Source organism: Sparus aurata, chromosome 4 (assembly GCF_900880675.1).
Source record: "Sparus aurata chromosome 4, fSpaAur1.1, whole genome shotgun sequence".
NCBI classification, from domain to species: Eukaryota; Metazoa; Chordata; class Actinopteri; order Spariformes; family Sparidae; genus Sparus; species Sparus aurata.
This window is the reverse complement of record NC_044190.1, coordinates 9,494,426-9,514,377: the sequence shown is the minus strand read 5'-3', so window position 1 is coordinate 9,514,377 and position 19,952 is coordinate 9,494,426. Positions and strand designations below refer to the sequence as shown.

Sequence of the window (19,952 nt, the reverse complement as noted above, 5' to 3'; positions counted from 1 at the left end):
CTTGTGGGAGACAGTTTCTTGAGCCTTCAAAGGACCTGAGTTACTCTCTATCACAAGACACATACTGTATGAGCTTATTGTGCTCAGATCCAATTGATCTGCTTGTTAGATCAATTATTCACTAACAGATTGCAAATGCACGTATGAAAATTGATCATACGTGGCTGGCATGTTGCTTTTAGTAGAATTGACTTGACACCTTATTATGCCATGCATTCTAAACATATATTCATGGACAGTATACGTTTTGACAGTGAATTGCTATAAAACATACACATAGACGTACATCACACTCCACTGCACACACACGCACAGTATAACACAGACTGATCAGCTACACTTTCTTTCACACCCACAGTACGTTGAGTCATTCATACATTCACGAACAAGTAAACAAGTTCACACACATACATGTACATGTACAAATGCACAAACACAAGCACACAGTATAACATACTGACTGGCCCTGACTGAAATGTGTGTGTGGTAGGATTAAGGGTGGGGGCCAGGCCTGGGGAGCGAACCAGGATGGAGTGGTGAACAGCCAGCCAGGGGCTCGAGTGATGGACGAACGTGAACAGATGGCCATCAGTGGGGGCTTCATCCGCAGGTAAGAGCGTGTGTGTGTGTGTGTGTGTGTGTGTGTGTGTGTGCGTGCGCGCGTGTGTGTGTGTGTGTGTGTGTGTGCGCGCGTGCGTGTGTGTGTGTGTGTGTGTGTGTGTGTGTGTGTGTGTGTGTGTGTGCGCGCGACTGTGTGCGTGTGGGTGTGTAGGTGTGTGCTTGCTATTTCTCTTTGTCTGCTTAAGTGCTTATGTACGATTGTGTGTTGGTGTGTGTTTTGAGTAAGTGATCTGTTTACATTCACAATTCTGAAAAACAGTGTTCCTCGAGCAGGTTGACCACTTCTATTTTGTTTCACCATCAGTGTGGAGAATATGTTACTTGATGATCTGTTTGTTCATATAATTTGCTGCAGAAACAACACAGTTTCCACTTGTGAATCAAGGGAATATAATATCACTTTACTGTGATGTATATTTATACATATGAATCAGTTGTTTCATATTCTGAGTAATAATATGAACATTGGAGCATCAAACTCTGACTCAGAAAGGTGAGGTGTTGAATATTCAGAAGCTAAAGATTAAAAAAAAAAAACTACAAAAAGCAACACTTTGAGCAGATTTATGCAGCAGGATTTTATTTTAATCATCTTGGGACACTTGGGTCTATCTTGTGACCCGTGGAGGGGTCGCGACCCTCTGTGTGGGCATTAATGTGACACATAATTCAAGGCTCATTGATCCTATTGAATTATCAGGGTTTCTTCCTCCTAAAAGGTTTTTCGGTGCTGTCCATGGTACTGAATCCTTACACAGCCCACATCATGTATGAGATGAACAGGTTTGGGGACCTTCAAATGTCAGATTTTCTCCTTAAATGTCACAATATTTGAATTCAAGAGACATTGTGATTTATTTGTTTGGGAATTCATATAAAACATATTGCATCTACTCATAGTGGACCGTACTGACCGTAGTGTACTATATAATCTTTGGCCTATAATCAATCCTACTTCCTCCTCCTGTGTGTTCCAGGGTAACAGATGACGCCCGGGAGAATGAGATGGATGAGAACCTGGAGCAGGTGGGCGGGATCATCGGCAATCTGCGTCACATGGCCTTAGACATGGGCCAGGAGATCGACACCCAGAACCGCCAGATCGATAGGATCATGGAGAAGGTACTGAACCGGGAGCCCTGCCATGTTTATATATGGGAATGTGGGAGAGGGTGCTTCTTTTTCTAGAGGATTGCACAACTTGATAAAGTTGATTCTTTGCTATTGTGAATTATTTTTTTTATTAAAGCAAGTCTTTTAGGTGTTAGCAGGCAACAATCTCTCCTAGTTCCATAAATAATAGGCTGCAAAGGGCACCAGATTTTCAAGACTACTTTGTGAAATTTCAGAAGGCAGGAAGCTATAAGGGCAACCAGAGTGGGGTTAGATTCATGCATAGTTAGAGACAGAAATTGGGAGTTTAACAATATCAGAGCTGTGGGTAAGTATTTAAGGAAAGGCAACAAATCTAGAAAAAAATAGCAGCTAATCTATAGAGTATTTATCTGATATTTAGGATGGATTACATGCTCAGCATTAGGCTATGGCTAACAGCGGATTCAGCTGTGCTGACTTTGAGCAGATTTAGCCTGGGTTTGACACAATAATGAAGGAAATCTGATTCACATGGATAAAATCTGGGTTAAAATATGGGTGTTAAACATCCCAATTGCACACAGTGTCCATTAGTTCAGCACAGATGTCTTCATTAAAGGATAATGCCTCTTTAAACCTGGTTTATTTCCCATAAATGTGGCCTTTAGACTCTATAGGTTGTGCTGAGATTGAACCTGAAACAGCCATTATGACTTATTGCATGGGGATCTTCAAAATAAATTGTAATTTCCCTCATCCCCTTCCCTTTTCAGGCTGATTCCAACAAGACCAGGATTGATGAGGCCAACCAGCGTGCTACAAAGATGTTGGGCAGTGGCTAAACTGCAGTAAAAAAGTGCTTTCATCCCATTTAACCCCATTCACCTGAAAATAACAACACCAACCAAACCCAACCCCCAACACCAACGCCCAGCGCCCACTTCCTATGCTCGACAGCCGGCGCTGCAACATCATGCTTTTATTGTGATAAAACTTGTAGAGGTTTGCACACATGCACATATCATACCTCCCTCTGCCCCCACCCCCCATCTGGCCCATCACCGCCATCGCTTCCCTTGTTGTCAGTGTTGTTCTGTGTTGTCGCTCTTTTGATTTTGTTAAAAGATAATAGTTCTGTCACACATCGCCCACTCAAACTCTCTCCACACTGTACATAGTGCTTCTTATATGGCTTCATTGATCTAGAGATCATTTGTCCTTTTTTCTTCATCAATCTTTTTTTAAGCCTGTGTGTAACATAAACTGTATGTACACCTTGTTCCATGATGTCCTTCACCCATGTCAGTATTCTGGTGTTGTCCATGTAAGACACACTGTGTATCCATCGGATAAGATGTCGTGATGCTACATGATAAGGCCACAGTGATTTGCCATGAATATATCTCTCACAGCTGGTGACCAAGACCACTGTTTAAACACAAAGTAATTTAATGTAAACACGGAGCTGCTCAGATCTTCATAACATAGCAGAGGAAGGATACTCAGTTAGGTCTCTGGAAGTATTTGAGCCATTTGGATGAAAAGGTGGCTTTTAATCCTGACTGTTAGTGTATTTACCAACTCTATTAATGGAGCAGTATTCACGCAATTAGATGCTATTGATTGTATGGTATACATCTTTTCCTCAGGGAGCTAAATCTGACCATTCAGAAGTGAAGGGTTAAATATTTAATTGATTTGTTGTAATTCATAAAAAATGTTATCATAAGGCTCAATGTATGTGCAAATATTTGCATTTGTTTGTTTTCTGAATGGCTTTGTTGATGAGACTCTTCAGATATCACAGACATACTGGGCATTAACCGTAATAGCTAACTTTATGATTGATAATGAGAGGAGGTGGAGCTCCGCTGTTGTAAAAGTTACATGAGGGTCAACAACCTCTTCACATACCACGCCAGACTGCTTTGCCCATGATTCAACACTAGCAATATCAAGTAGTGCATTAAGTGTGTTATGCATGTCCGTCCGCTGCTAGAGACACTGAATAATTCATACATCCAGGCAAAAATATCTGTACATGGCAAGCGCATGCTACATATGTAGGCCACACAGAGAAGAGGCCCATATTTATCTGCAATAGTGCCACACTTTTTGTTTCATGTCTCTTCACCTTTCCAGACTGTGACCATCACTGTAAATTATTACCTTGGAAAATGCCAATAAAACCATCATAACTGTAGTACCAAACTAAGAATACTTCCTGTTTTTATGACCTTCCATGGATGTGTAACTCGACCAGAACCAAGGCAAGCCAGATCGAAAGTACAATGGACACCTTGGTCACCCACACCAAAAAGAAATAAAGTAAGGGAGAAAAATGTGAACTGAATTTAGTCTTTGTTGTATTCAACATGCTAAAACTTGCATTAAAGATGCAATAAGATATATTTTTCTATTGTAATGAATAGATAAATGTTAAATAGCTCTGTATTCCAACAGTAATCACTGTTATAGAGTGTTTGGTCAGTAACCCATGTCTCTCCTCCCCCTGCTCGTTAAGTAAAAGAGAAAAAAAAATGTTCTGGTATCCCCGCCCTCTTTATCCAATCAGCAGAGAGAACTCCATAAAGATGGAGTGAGCAGGATCCTCCTGTTGGCTGGTAATTGTCAGGTAATTACCACTTGGTAGCACTTACAGCAGCTTTAAGGTCATTTTGGACAGTAGCAAAGCTATTCTATTTTTAACTGAATTTAAAGACTTAAAGCAAAAAATGTGTAGTTTTTTTGTATTGACCTAGTAACATAAACTAAGGCTGATTATATGTAAGAATTTGAGTAACAGAAAAAAGACAAAAACAAACCGTTTTATACGATGGACTGGAGAGGATGAATAGAAGAGCGAAGAAAAAAGAAACTGCTCTGTAGTCTGGTGGCATTGTGGCGGATACTTCTATATCTGTTGCCAGATGGTAGCTGGGTGAACAGACTGGCTGGGGTGGGTGTTGTTTTTAATAAAACATTGAAGTAGTACAATACGAAAAAGAATATTTGAACAACAGAACCTGGACTACAGAGGTATAAACTACTCTTGTGTTCTTGGAATGATCATGTGACACATGTAATACGAGCGCTATGCGGATCAGAATGGGAGATTTTTACTAGCAGACAAGAGTATATTAATCAGGTGTAAAGGAGAAAACAATCCACTGGGAACATGGTATGAAAATAAAATCTTCCCATACAAAAAAAAGCATTTAAATAAATTGCTGAGGTTTAACAATACAAAAAAAAAAAAAAAAAACCATCACAATTGTACTCAGTTATGACCCTGTTTCTGTTACTCACATGTCCTGTTGATTTTTTTCAATTTCAAGGAACATGAACTCTCTCGTGTCAACAGTCATCTCCTCCACAGGAGACAGTGTGTCAGTCTTCATCCTCCACACAGAGTCACATAACTTAGCTTTATGTAAGAAAAAAATAGACGATATAATGACAGTAGAATTATTCAGCCCATGAAGACTTCTTGGTAGGTTTTGTTACTGCTTAAAATCTGACAACTCATGAGGTAACAAGTGTGATATAATGTTATTCTCTTCAAACTGAAGAACATGTGTTTTTCTCCTGCACTCTTCCACTGGGAGGTGAGAGGTCATAGAGCTTATAGCGGCCACTCAGGAGTTGCTCTCAAATGGAGCAAAGTAGCTAAAATACTGCATGTAATGTAAACACAGATATTTCAAGCACTAGTGTGTAGCATGAAAGGCTTGGAGGCCAACAAAAGACGGACATGACAGGGACGGAAGGACACAGAGAGACAGAGAAGGAAAGATGTGCAGCAGCATATTACACTAATGGACATCTACTGTGGTGCCCTGAGCTTAGGGCGGATTAGAGTTTACCACGTCACTAAGAACACTGACACACACACACACACACACACACTGAATCGACAGATACACACAAGAGGGTAATCCGCTATACCTTGGTTACATCCGTTACATTACCTCCTGTACAAGTGTTTGCACATACAAAGTCAAATTCAATGTTTGAAGTGTTATTATCCATGTTATAATCATAAAAACAATCCTACATATATGATCATGATGTTTTCCCCCTAAAATGACGCATTGGAACAGAATCTGTCAGTTCTTCAGCTCCCCACATGCACTAATTATGAAAGTTATTTGCTATTGGACCAATAAATGGCACAAATCTGTGGGACTGTACACACTGACGACTCCAGGATGTATTTTCAAACCAGGAGCTCCATCTGCTGGTAGGTTTTATACACCCTTGCGCTCCATATTCTTGTTTTAACTGGGTACTCCACCAATTTTACACATGAAGTTCAGTTTTCTCATCACACACACTCAGGAAACAGCAGTGGGCTATCTTTTGCGTCTCTGGAGGAGCTTGTTAAGTTCCAGTGTGTAATATTCAAGGGAATATATTGGCAGAAATTGAATATAATATAACATAATCATGTTTCCATTTGTGTAGAATCACCTGAAACTAAGAATTATCATGTTTTTAGCTGCTGTCCCATGCCCCCATTTCCAGGCATCTTTTAAGAAATGTGATGTAATTGTAATAACTGATGTAACTAGTGAGTGCTCATAAATAATGACAGGTGGATGAAATTTGATGGAAAGTGTCTTAAAACAATGTCACATCTTAATTAAAAAGGTTTTATATGTCATCTGCACGAGAGATAAATGCCAAGGCCTGTTTGATGAGAACTCCAATCATAATGTGTTTTTAAGACTCTGACACTGTAGCTTCTGTACAATTATAAGCCTGTTCGTGGGAGCTCTGCTGGTAAATATAGTTGAGTGTGAAGCAAAATATTCAAAAAGATCGTTAGAAGTTTATGTCACTCATGCAATTCAAAAGCCATAGTTTTATAGTAGAATGTTAATAAAAACTTAAAAATAAATAAATAAATAAAATACAATAAACCCATCAGTCAGCGTCGGGAGTACGTGGTCAACAAACGGACCAATCAGCAGCTTTGACGTTGACGCTTTCGGCTATCTCCGTCAGTCACGTGACCGTCGTCGCCCTCATCGTGTTTATCCGTCCAGAGTCTCCCTCTTTAGCATCCAGCACGGTTAGCACCCACGGTACCATGTTCCGAGCCGTGTTCCGACTGTCAGCCACAGGGGCCCGGAGCCTGGCTCGGTCACGACCCTGCTACTCAGGTACGGCAGCCCGCGTTACACCTGCCCTGAAGTTAGAAGGCCTCTTATTTTAAAGATGACTACATTTCGCTTGCCCGGCTAGCTTCCTAGCTTAGCTCCTGCTATGTGTGTGTGTATGTGTAAAAGGTATCTTAGGGTGACATTGACATATTTTTATGGTTAGCCATCCTTTTGGCCTTGACCTGGATATTGTGTTGCATTTTCTCCATTCATAGAATATTTTAAATAAAGAGGCGCGAAATGAATTGTATCAAAAATTGTCACGACCTTGTGATGACCCTCCTTAGTGAGTTCAAAAGAGTCAGTGACCGCAGTTTATGCGCATTTTTACTGTTTAACTCATCTGCAGCGCATATCACTTATGTATACACCTATATGTTTCACATGTATGAATAGTTTACAGTGGAAGTCTAGAATAAGGTGTCTGTCTCGATGCTCATATTCACCCCAGGTGAACTGTCCTTAACTTCCGCAGTTAGGTCGTCATTCATAAGCTCAAATTACAGTCCACTTCATGGGTTTCTGTGCAGGCTAGGTTACACATGTCAGGTCAAACAATTTGTTGACATATGTGTTTTATTTCATTTTAACAATATGATTCGAACATGTTCATTGTGTTTCTGTTTCTGCACTATGTGTTGGGAAGATTGAATATTTGATTAACATTAAGAGCACTGTGTAGTTTTGGAGTTCAAACTCAGATTTTCAGTAATAAAACATTATTGAGGTAATGATAACACATTTATTAAGGTCCCCAGAACATTGTTTGAAGCTAGAGAGGTGGTAGGGTCCGCCAAACATACACTAAATAGAATAGTATGGAATTAGGTTGGTCGTTAAGGTCAGTTTGTCTATTGTGTCTTGGAAACAAAAAGAGGATGTTTATTTAGTTTGTTTAGGCATACAAAAAAAAAATCTGTCTGTACAGAAAAAATTTAGTTGTCAGATTTGTTGGGATATTCTGCTGTTGCTTTTTTTGTGTGCAGTAAATTATATTTGGGGAATAAAGTGATAATAATACAGTAATACTGCATGTAGTAAAATGTAATGTGAGGGATTTTATGGTTGCATTTCAAGTTGTTTGATCTAGTGGAAGAGTCACATGACTAAGCTCTCTGTGCAGGCTATTTAGAGGAACAGAAACACACCTCATGTAAGTCACGTCCACAGACCTGTATTATCTACAGCCTCTCTCGTGGCTTTCCAGACTCGCAGCATCAACCACACACTCATGAAGGCAATGTACTTGGACTTGAGTTTATTTCAACTCTTTGCATGTTTCCAAAAAGAAAAGAGACTCTGTATCATGTTTAATCACATTTAGTACAGGCATTGTCTCCATTTTGTGATATGAAAGAGGAAGTGTACGGTGTGCACTGAATGAATAAGAGCCTGCAAAACTGGCTTTCTCCTTTCTCTTCTCCGTGAATAATGTTCACGGAAGATGTTTTGTTCAAAGGACTGTACTCTGTAGAGGGAAAACAAATTCAATGCCACATTGTCTGTTCTTAATGTTGCTTTCCTCACTCACAGTCATACACACGCTGTGTTCAGCCTTTTTGAAAACCTTAGCCGCCCCACAGTGCCAGGCTGTTTATTCATGGTGGGGTTATTGTCATGCAAAAATGTAGAAAGTTACAGCTATGTTTATGATATATCACTATCACAAGTCTTAATATGTCATTATTGCTGCTTGTTATCTTGATCTGTTCTTTACTCTGTCGTGTTTGGATAAGAGTTATGAATGAGTTCAACATTCACACTTCAGTCAAGAATCTTGACCTTTTTATGGACTAACAGAAATGTGAGAGAACCCCAGAATATTGAAGGTTGGCACAGAATGCCTGGGCAAATTCATAATCTTATGTTTGATAAGCTATTTAATCATTTAAATCAACATTTGGCCTATTTAAGACAGAAAGACTAATAATGGTTTGGGGTAAAAAAAAAAAAAAAAAGGTTTTGTAACAAGTTCATGTTAGTTGTTATACATGTATGTAAATCTCTGTGTCTGCATGATGTTTTCCAGCTCCACTGGCCTCCAGATGTTACTCCCATGGAAAGGTGGAGACGGACGAGGAGTTTGATGCCCGCTGGGTCACTTACTTCAGTAAGCCTGACATTGACGCCTGGGAACTTAGGAAAGGTAACTTAGTTTTCCATATTCTGGTGATGTGGTCATTGTTATGGTGTCAGTTAAGGTTCATTAAGAACCTTGACAAAAATAATCAGTTAAAATATAAAGATTTATAAAGTAGGTTTGGCCTAATTATTTGGTTATAGTAACTGTTGATGTTGTCCAGCGGTGGTTATCAGGCTTTTGATTGCCACTACGTCAACTGCGAGCATTTAATGGGTTTTATATTCCAGCATATATTTCTTTTCTTATAATTAATGCTGACTCATGGGCTTTTTCCCTTTGATTTTTATCTGAAGGCATGAACACCCTGATTGGGTATGACCTGGTACCCGAGGCCAAGATCCTGGATTCGGCTCTAAGGGCTTGCCGGAGACTGAACGACATGGCCAGCGCCATCCGCATCCTTGAAGCCGTTAAGGTAAGTGGCTGTCCCTTCATAAGGACTGCCATAGACCTTTTTAATGAACTTTTTTTTTCAGTTTGGAAGTGCAACTTCTGATAGACACAGAGCTTGAAATTGGATTGCTAAACTTAAATAAGTAATCTCCAAATCTTTTGTGAATTGATTTACTGTGTCAGTCAATTTTCAGGCAAAAATGTCAAATTAATTGTTGGTTCCAGCTTCTTAAATTTAAGGATTTCCTGCTTTTCTATGACATTTATAGCAACAAATGAGAAGTCTTATAATTTTTGACTGTTAGTTGGAGAGAAGAGAAGCAACTTTAATGCTATGGGGAATCGAAATGAGCATTGTTCACAACTGTATTTCACATTGACTAAATGATTAAGTTATACCAGATGTTATTGTTAGGTAAGAATTACACAATATTACTATTTATTTTTTTATAAAATAATCACAAGGTTATATTGTTTGTGACTGATCAGTACTTAACTGCTCGCTGCAAGGTTTGAAAAAACTGCCTTTGACAAAATGCTCTAATTTGTTGTTTACATTTTTTTGTGCTTTGCAGGACAAAGCAGGCCCCCACAAAGACATCTATCCCTACCTGATCCAAGAGTTGAAGCCCACTCTCGCAGAACTCGGCATCTCAACACCAGAGGAACTGGGCATTGACAGGTTGTAAACGATCAAGGTGAGACTGCCCCATAGCATAAATCATGAATTATATTATGTTACTTGCTTCAGCTGAAAACATATTTTTCCCTCGTCCCTCAGGTACTTTGATACATCAAGAGATGAGCTCTCCTGGTTCTCTCCTGTCAAATATGTCTATATTGTTGATTAAATCCATGATGTCCTGTTGTGTACAAAATGGTGGACCTAATAAAGAAACCAGTAATTTAGTAATGTGTGTGTTTTTTTGTTTTTTCTGGTACATCCATGAATATTTTTCTGTCTTTGTTGTCTTTTACAGCAGATTTTTTGATTCCTCATAGCAAGAAAAGAACATGTTTAAATCATATAATTGTTCGCTGCATTGTATAGCAGAGTTTCATGCTCACGTGCTTGCTTCTTCACTGGTATAGCTTAAAGAGTAACTTAAATGGGCTGCAGCGATCATTAATGTCATGAGTCACACCTTTAGCTTTTCCTGCCATGACAGGTGAAAATGTCTATTGTGAAAAAGGTCTGTTATGCATGTGCATTCAGTTTTATGTCCATAAACATACCACAATGAATTCAACTCAATTTCAGTGAATGGAAACACTAGCACCTCTCTAATTGATGGTTGAACTATGAACACCATAATGTGGAACACTGCTACATGAATGGGTTGTTTATGGTCTGTAGTATTGGTATTATGGTCAGTGCATACATTATCCTCATGCAACCCATTTGAAACAATGCAAATGATACATTCTTTAAGACAAAAGTATATAGTGTATGTGGGTTTCAAGGTCACTAAAATTAAGTTTGACCATGTGCAAGCGAAGTGTCAGCAAAAGACCCCCCACCATGACTGCTGCTGACCAATGACCCTGTGGAGTTAGACAAGTTAGGAGAAGATTATCTCTCGGCTTCATTAGAGTTTAAAACTTTTTTTAGCAGTAGTTAGGACACAAATGTTTCAATTTAAGCAGCATGGACACGGAGCCAAAATCTGTTTGTTTTTTTAAAACGCATCCTCAGTGATACAGTATTTCCCCTCTCATCCACTAGATGGCGACAGGAAGCTGAATATCTTCATCCTGGATCCTGCATGTAGTGATACACGTATACAAGCCTGCACGTTTCTGCTATTGTAGTTTGTATGTTTCGGAGATACAGTACCACGTCTACAGTATTTGCTAACTTGAGTATGTTTAAAGTCAAACTTTAACTTTGTAGTTTTCTGGCTGTCATGTAGCGTTATGTTGAATTGGAGATTGAAAAGTACGCCAGTGAGCATGGCCTTTTATTACGATAACTTAACTATAGGAAAATACAAAAATGCTAGTTCACAAAACCAATCATTGCAATGCTTCTTGGATTCTTTACAAAACATGTTGGCGAGACAGGGTTTATTTTGAAAGTCATCGCCGGAAGTAGTATAAACCCGTCACTGCTATCATGATAGCATAGTTAGCTAACAGAAGTGCCTATGCTACCTGCCCCTGAGGAAAACAACAAAGTCCCACGCCGAAGGGACACCTGTCGTCATGGCTGTGTTGTGGTGTGAATTGTGACAGCCAACGCCAAGATGATGAACGACATCATAGAGGAACCAGAGAAGGACACCCTGCTGGAGGCGCAGGAGCCACAAGTTTTGTCGGTAATGTCAGCTAAAGCTAGTCCGGCTAAGGCTAGCCTGCTAATAGGACCTGGGAGGCTAGCGGTCTACAACCTGTGATTTTTGACTGTTGTTTAACATGACAAGACATGCCAACAAAACGTGTCGAGAGTGTAAGCTTTTAGTCGATAGACATAGCTAAGTCTGACTTAAAAAAAAATAGAGTGACGCGATTAGTGGACTTATAAATAAGAATTGATTAGCTCTTCCTGTAAACCGAAAGGACTGCTGGGAAAATTTGGAAGAGTTTTCGATTTGCCAAATATCTCCGGGTGGAAAACATTTGGAAGTTTTACCACCTGAGACAGATCAAACTGACCAACTTAACGACTTTAGGAAAGGGTTACCCTCAGCCACAAGAGACAAATTTAGATGATGATTGATCACCGGATGGTTTAAATACTTTTTAAGACACCTCTTAAATTCTTCTTGTCATTGAGCTGTTAAAGTTTGTCATTAATCACACTATTGTCTTGTCACCACTCATTTGGCTACCATATATGAAAATATAAACACAGGCTATCTTTAATTTCTGCTACCTCAGGGGCCCATTGGTGGCACAAGACCTAAGACCGCTGATGGAGGGATCAGGCCTGTGGAGAAAAGAGGACCTTACATCATGTCTAGAGCTCCAGCAATCCACCTCAAACTACGTAAGCAGTCCCTTGACTCACCAAGATCAAGACATAAACACGTCATAATTATGCCTGTCTGCAGGTCATTAATCTTTTCATTATTGTTTTTATGAGTTCAGCTGTGGTATATACTGTTGCACACAGCACAAAATGGGACCGTTACAGAGTAATGAAGTGCAGGACAGCAGAGCCAGAGTCATATGACATGCATTACATAAGTTTGACACAGTCTGTCTGTATAGAAAGCAGTCGACATAGACAGTTTTTCACAATGTAGGTTACTGTCTACAGCTTTCTAAGGTCCTGATATCTTTATTGTGCAGATGAAAATGAATTGACTTGCTGACTTGATGCTAATTCTAGTTCTGACATTTGGCATCTACACAAGAAAGACTTTCTGTATTTTCACATTCCCACTGAAAGTGAGGGGAATGTTGTGGACATAGAGAATTTCCACACAGAGAAGAGATGATGTCGGAATCCATGCATGGTAATGTGAAGCACTCTGAATCTGTCATGTGAGATTGGTGCAGAAGACACATGACATATTCAACAGACTTTTGTCTGTTTTAAATATGTCTGCAGCAATGCTGTTAATATGAAAGGGAAATTTAAACATGAAGTGGAAATAAATATGGCATCTAAATCGATGGGAGCTATCTGTTGAGCCCAGCCTGAAAAAATGCACTTTAATGTTTGTAAACTAGACATATTAAACAAACCACAAAGTTTTGCTCAATTTGAACGAAGACATTTTATGCATTTAGATTTAGAAAATAAATAATAATAAATAATTATAATAATAATTTGTCAATAGTAACATTTTATCAACTAGCCAAAGACAGGAAAGTCATCCTCATCAGGTTTTAGAATAACAGGCACACACATTGGTAAATGGTCTTGCATTTTTATAGCGCTTTTCCAGTCTACTGACAGCTCAAAGCACTTTACAACACATGCCACGTTCACACACACATTCATACACTGATTCATACACTGATGGCAGAGGCTGCCATGCAAGGTGCCAGTTGCTCATCAGGAGCAATTTGGGGTTCAGTATCTTGCTGGTGTGGACAAAGTCTTGCCTTGTTCTCATTAAAATAAGAACAAGGTATTACAAATGTATTGATCTGACTTGAAGGTCAGATCTGCTTGGACCATAAGAACAGAGCAGTGGAAAGAAACTCAGGCTCATAAACAATCAAGTGAATTCAACTGGTGTTAGCATTTCGAAAAAAAGCGAATGAGATCAGTTTAGTTTTGCCTTTTACCTCTATATACAAGTAATGTTCTCATCAGTTTCATGATCATTACACAGTGTCCTTCATTCTTAAAGAACTTGTTCAGAGTGTGCAAGAAGCTTCATAAATCTCAAGTCCTACTTTTGGATTTAAGTGTAAGATATTTTGTTGTTAGCATGGATATAGTTCTCATTTGACCTTTGCTCTGACTGTCGTCTATTAAGTCTCAGTCAGCACAAAGTCATCTCTTATTATCCACAGAGAAACACAGGGAGATGGCGAGGAAAGCACTAAAGAAGAAAGCCCTCTCACCAGGACCTCCAGTCATGCATCAGCCCAGACAAGGAGCTAAGAGGTGAGGACAGGAACCTACTTTTTGTGATGCTAGCATATGAATGAGATGTTTGTTTTGCATGGTTTCTATTGTTTCTGTTTTCCGTTTTAGGACGGTGAAGTATAACAAGGGCTATGCTGCTTTGAGCCAGCATGCTGATGAGAGTTTGGTTGCACTGGACTCAGACAGGTAATGTCACACTAGATATACACATGCATATACTGTTGAAGCAGTCAACTGATCACTGAAAAGATTTTAATTAAGTGGTGACAATACATTTCCCTTCCACAACCAGTATTCTCTTTCTTGTCATGACTCATTTTGTGTGTGCAGTCAGATGTAATTTCAGTTCAATGAATCCCATCTAATTTCTAAACCCACCGTTTTACATAGTAACCATAAACTCATGTCACCTGCACATTAACAGATACCTGTTCCAGTTAGAATTCTGGTATTTTTCCAGCTCTAGCTTTCCTTAATATTTTGGCACATTGACACTTTTTACCCTCGAGTGACAGAATCTGTCCTCCTTGTCCTTACAGCGATGAAGAGATCGATTTTGAGCAGTATTCCTCAGGATACTCTTCAGCTGAGGTAAGTGTACCCAACAGGACCCCCTTTAGATGATCGTTTGTCGATCATTTGCGTTCTTATCAACTCACGCTTTATTTTTATGTGTCTGTTTTTTGATACAACCCTTAATATTTTTAGTTCATAGCTCAACTTTTCCTCCGTTCTGCTCACATTCAGGGTCTGTGTACCCATTCACACAAGAGAAGACGCATAAAAGCCGCAGCCACTGTTCGCAAATTTTCCGCTGACGGTGATTCACACAGAGCGAAACAGCTCCGCCTTATAGACGAACCGCAGTGAATTCACACTGAAAGCCGGCGCTGTGGCTCCTAAAGAGGCGCGACGGTACACGTCCTGATGATGACGTCGGTGTTTTTTCAAGGTGTTTCCCAGGTGTCCCCCTGTCAATCTGACTCCCTCACTCGCGGGGCGGAGGCTGTTTTCTGGAGGAAAGTTCACTTAAGTCTCGGTCAGGAGGACTGACCGTTGCGATGACTTTTTTTCATCACAAACACTCAGTGAGTTAAAGTTTTTTGCCGGTGACGGATGCTTCTCCACGTATATCTGCAGTATTTTTTTCCTCATGAGTTGCCAAAGACAGTTACAGTTACTACATTACTTTTGTTTGGTCATGTAACGTTGCTTTGTGGGACATTTCTCTGTATTAAGGACCCGTGCAGTTAACGACAGTCCGATCGACACACCCTTGATACGCGAAGCCGGCTTATCCGTTCACTCTGGTTCGGTTCTCCAATAATACGGCCCTGATGCTACCTCCAGAGACAGATCAGCGCCCGAGCGAAATTTCACCCCTCGCCGCCTCCGAGACGGAGGCGGGGAATTGTCATACGAAAGCCGCATCCAAACGCCAGTGTGAATGGGTCTACTCTCTCTCTCACTCGCTCGCTGTAGGTAACTGTAGCAAGTCACTCGCTGTCATTATGTTAACTGATATTTTAAAGCTGCTACAAATTAAATTCAGCTACAGAAAAAGCCTGAAACACTGGCAGCTAAAAAGCAGTACTGAGAGTCATGGTGAATGAGACCATGTATAGTCTCGAGCTGTCACTGTCCTGTTTCATCTTGTTTAGTCTTGCATGTTTTGTCTGAACGGGGCTGTCCACATTAGCTTGCCTGTCAGATGATTCACATTTTTTAGGTAAGGGGTTAAAAGGAACCGGTTTGCCTTAAAGTTCTACAAGGAAATAACCATTTGTCTTTGTTGGCTTGCATTCATACATAATGTAAGAGTCTGTTGTTTGCCTTTGCATAAGTAAATGTGAGAGTCAAGTATGTGTTTTTATATTGAGCTTACAATTGTTTTATTCAACATACAATCTACGTCTCAGGCTCTTGATCTCAGATATGTAGCCAGTGTTGTTTACGCCACCTTTTAGCAGAACTTAAGTCGTACTTGTTCCCCCACATTGCTGTTGGGTAACTGGAATTTTTATAATAGCTCAGATACATTCCACAATCTGTATTTGAATTTAAACAGAGTCAGTTTATGGGTGGGGCACAGACTCATGGGCTCCATCCCAACTAAATATTTACGTTAAACTGGCAGTAAACCGATCACCCATACCAAGTCCATTCAAGTACAGGCTAGAGGAAGAGAGACCTGACTGGCAACTTAACTTGAACCTAATAGCCAGTTGGATTCATCATTACTTTATATCAATAGAGAATATATTTCTATCTTTTTACTTAAGTCACTCTGTTTCATTGAAATTTAAAGTGCCATAGAACAATTTAGGTGAGCTCAAGCCACAATTATGAATCGGTTCTTTAAAGACTTCTGTGGCTTATTTCTATCGTAAACTACTGTGGCTTGAAAACACCTCACTTGTTATGTGTTTGTTCACATTTTTTGATTATCACATTATAAACTGTAATTTCACAGCAAATTAGAGTGCAACTGTCCAAAATGAGAGTGTAGACAACATGTAATTCAAGTTTTTTCTTCAACTTATCATTATGAATTTCATTGCACGGGCTATAAAATGATGACACCATTGGTGTTTTGACTGGTTCCATGTAAACCTTGCTTTCACTATGCAATTTTGTCTGCCACAAAAGCTCCCCTTAAGTGAAGCCTGGCAGCCCGGCACAATTTTTATCCGCTTCCATGTCTCCGTTACAGGCTAAGTGAAAGAATAAACTCACATTTTGTCCTGTGTTGGTTGAAGAAAATGGAAACGATGTGGTTGTTTTTGTCACGGCAGCAGCAAGAGTTGCCCAGTTGCAGAGGAGAGAGTGAGATGTCTACCAGGTTCTGTGTGTGTGCATTAGTAAGGTCCTTCTCTTTGCTCTCCAGGTCCATCCTGATTTAAGCAGGCAGCTGCTTCAGGACGGTTACCGTCTGGATGAGATCCCTGATGATGAGGACCTGGACCTGATTCCGCCCAAAGCCATGGGCTCTTCTGTGTGCTGCTGCTCGGAGGGCCCGTCCTGCTCCATGCAGTGATGCCGGAGCCATGACTTGAACCTTACAAAGGCTTGGCTCCAGCTCCTGTCCTGACATTAGTCACTGGTGGTGCCTGAGGCCTTTCTTTTTAACCCAGGACCACTGCTGTGCTGCCTGAGGACGTCAAGCTCTGAAGTCAAACTCCTGCTCATGCAGGACAGTGTACACTGAGAATACTCAGCACACAAAAGAAAAATGCGGATGGACATAAGAAGCCTTATCCACTGTGACCCCAAAGCTCTACGTATATTTTTATTTTCTTCTTTTTATAGAAGTACATAAGATGCTCACTATTGTACTTCTCCAAGGTGGCAGAGAACTTCATCATTTGGGAGATGTCTGTGTTGACCCAATGGAGAGCTGTCTTTTCTGCACTGGTGAATGGGTCTGCAGCCCTCTGACCATGATATGCATACACAAATGGTGTATTGTGTTTTTGGTGAATTGAATTTTCACAGTTATCACATGACACATTGACATTCCCTCACTATGGTTGCATTAACTGACTTTTTTGTTTTTTTACCTTGTCATTGAAATACATTTTTAAGTTGTATTCCTAGATGATATGACCACCAGGTCATTAAATATGACAACTATTCCAACATAACTAATAGGATGTTTTTTAATATGAAGCAGAGCACTGAATTGAAATAGTATAGGTGAGTGAAACCACTTCATTCCTTTATGTGTATGTCTGTTTTTTTTTTTTTTCCAGCGAATGTTACCATTTCAAAAACATGAAACAACCTGTAGATGACAGTCCTCTTCCTGTTTTCTGCTATGTGTCTAAGAAGACAAAGAGTTCATAACACTTTATATGTTGTTACTGAGCAAACTGCTACATACCAGGAGGGACTTGCTCATCCTCCACCTGTAGAAAAAATTGAAAAGCATAATGAAAGGTGGTCTTTTTAAAGTTATCCACTGTTTGAAAGAGTGAGACCAAATGTTACATTATTGAATATGGCAGATGAGGGGCTTAAGTGCTTTAAAAGATGAACTGATGAAATTTGATTGTATTAGACTTTACAATTCTGTATTGTAGAAATAAGTTTCAATCCAGTAACCAATGTCTGCCACTTCACAAAATATTAAAAGCATAAAAACAAAATCTATTAGCGATTCCTAAACAAGTCATCTTGTCAACTAGAGAGACATTTGTTTATGTCGTTAGATGTATGTGTTTCTTTTATTTATTTTTAATATGCTTTAGTGAAGACTTTGGTTTGAATTGGAAGAAGTCAACAAATTATTTACATTGATTACTTTTTTTCAATATTGATATGTAGCATTTTGGATTTGAACTCTGTTCAGCATCAGCTTCTCTACCACATTCCGATTTGGCAGATTTGTTACATCGTTTTATTTATTTATTTATTAGCATATTTGAGAGGGGGACACTAGAAATGGTTGTTACAAGTTAAAAAACAGTAAACAAAATTTGCATAAAGCTTGAGGTCTACACTTGTCATTTGTGACACATGTTTACACACAACAGTATAAACTGTGTAGGGATTATTCTCTGTTATGATGCCTCTGTTGCTGAAGATGGCAATCTTATAATTATAATTCTTTTCTTTTTCCATTTAAAAATGCATCTGTTCACTCATTCTACACTCTGGGTCATATTTTACTATTCATTATTGCTGATAGTTCTGAAACTGCATTAACAAAAGATGTTAATTATCAGAGTAAGTGACAGTGGTCACTGATTTAAGGAGATGTTGTGTGCAAGTGGGCTTTCACATACTTTGTTAAAAAATAAAATTGCACAACTGTTGGAGTGCATAGAGGTTTAAAGTCAGGTTAAATGTATTGCTGCTGTTTCACTCACCTGCGTTTGGTTTTAAGAGGGCGTAACTCTCATGTAAATAAATGGCATAGCTGAACACTTGACCACCATGAACTAGTAAAAGACAGGAAGGGGTCAGAGACATTTGGTGCAAGAAAAATTACGAACTTTGATTTGTACTTTACAGTTGGCATCAACTCACTCATTCAAATTCAGGAAGTCCATTTTGTTGAAAATGTCACATCACTAACAGATGTTATGTACACCATCTCCTCACAGCGCTCTGCGGTTGTCATGGGAGTGATTCAGGAATAAAAGCTGATTCTGCAATTACACTCAGTGAGAGTCGCGTGATAAACGTGTGAGGTGAAATGCTTTAAATGTAACAGCTGGATTATGAGTGTATTGATCCCGGCCCTGGCTTTGCACGATGTTTTTATGTAGACTAATATTGCACTTAACACCAGTGGTCAGTAGCAAGTACACTTGACTCACCTGTACTATGCAACTATTGGAACAATCTGCTTGTTTAACTACATTGTGACGACATAGTGTTATTGAGTGATAAACGCAATAACTGACTTATTTTATAATGGTCAACACTAGTCCTCTTTTTATTTGATTGTACTGTTTTTTTGTTTCACATTATTGAATAAAACTATTATCTACACTTACATGTGTGGGCCTGTGATTCTAATTAAGACTTATCTCTGGTAGTGCTTATTAAGGAGATGGTATGTCAGTGGAGGTTATCAATTATGGGATGTGAATGAGTTTTATCTATGTGGTTGGTTTATATAAAACACAGTAACCACAATGAACGTTGTTGTTGTTGTTGTTTCCACAAGATGGCGGCGTGGGGCTATGCTGCAGACTCAGTGCAACATCTGTTGCGCTTCACTGTAAGTCCCCATGAGGTGATATGTATTTTAATTATTGCATTATAATATTTGTCACGTTCAGAGAAAGATTTGATAGATTAACTGAAATATTGACAATACTTGGCAAGAGACCAGTCTCTATTGGCAAAAGATAGATCTCTAAGCATGCAATTTGGCTTTAAATATATAAATATAGATTCAAATATAGCATCTTTGTCAATTAATATTTATATATTAATATATTGCATTAATTACTTTGCTTGACCCCATATA

At 39.3% G+C, this 19,952-nt stretch overlaps 3 protein-coding genes across 5 annotated transcripts in view; all 3 read left to right on the top strand.

Annotated features, from left to right (window-relative positions):
• The window catches only part of LOC115580059 (synaptosomal-associated protein 25-A-like), a 37,693-nt gene extending 33,766 nt beyond the window's left edge, over window positions 1-3,927 (top strand). For all 3 annotated transcript variants that reach the window (XM_030413896.1, XM_030413895.1, XM_030413894.1), the window contains 3 exons: window positions 491-610; window positions 1,599-1,743; window positions 2,490-3,927. In XM_030413896.1, the coding sequence (XP_030269756.1) occupies window positions 491-610; window positions 1,599-1,743; window positions 2,490-2,558 (334 nt within the window). In that variant the 3' untranslated portion in view covers window positions 2,559-3,927. The remainder of the gene's footprint in view (window positions 1-490; window positions 611-1,598; window positions 1,744-2,489) is intronic.
• Window positions 3,928-6,720: 2,793 nt separating this feature from the next.
• LOC115579772 (cytochrome c oxidase subunit 5A, mitochondrial) lies at window positions 6,721-10,333 on the top strand. The gene is made up of 5 exons (XM_030413440.1): window positions 6,721-6,884; window positions 8,914-9,030; window positions 9,321-9,442; window positions 9,996-10,118; window positions 10,202-10,333. Exons 1-4 carry the CDS (start codon window positions 6,812-6,814, stop codon window positions 10,107-10,109), a joined length of 426 nt encoding a protein of 141 aa, XP_030269300.1. The 5' UTR covers window positions 6,721-6,811; the 3' UTR covers window positions 10,110-10,118; window positions 10,202-10,333.
• An 868-nt stretch (window positions 10,334-11,201) lies between these two features.
• On the top strand, window positions 11,202-19,472 carry fam219b (family with sequence similarity 219 member B). Its single transcript, XM_030415360.1, has 6 exons — window positions 11,202-11,738; window positions 12,301-12,409; window positions 13,894-13,987; window positions 14,078-14,155; window positions 14,509-14,560; window positions 16,857-19,472. Exons 1-6 carry the CDS (start codon window positions 11,667-11,669, stop codon window positions 17,004-17,006), a joined length of 555 nt encoding a protein of 184 aa, XP_030271220.1. The 5' UTR covers window positions 11,202-11,666; the 3' UTR covers window positions 17,007-19,472.
• The last annotated feature ends 480 nt before the right edge of the window (window positions 19,473-19,952 follow it).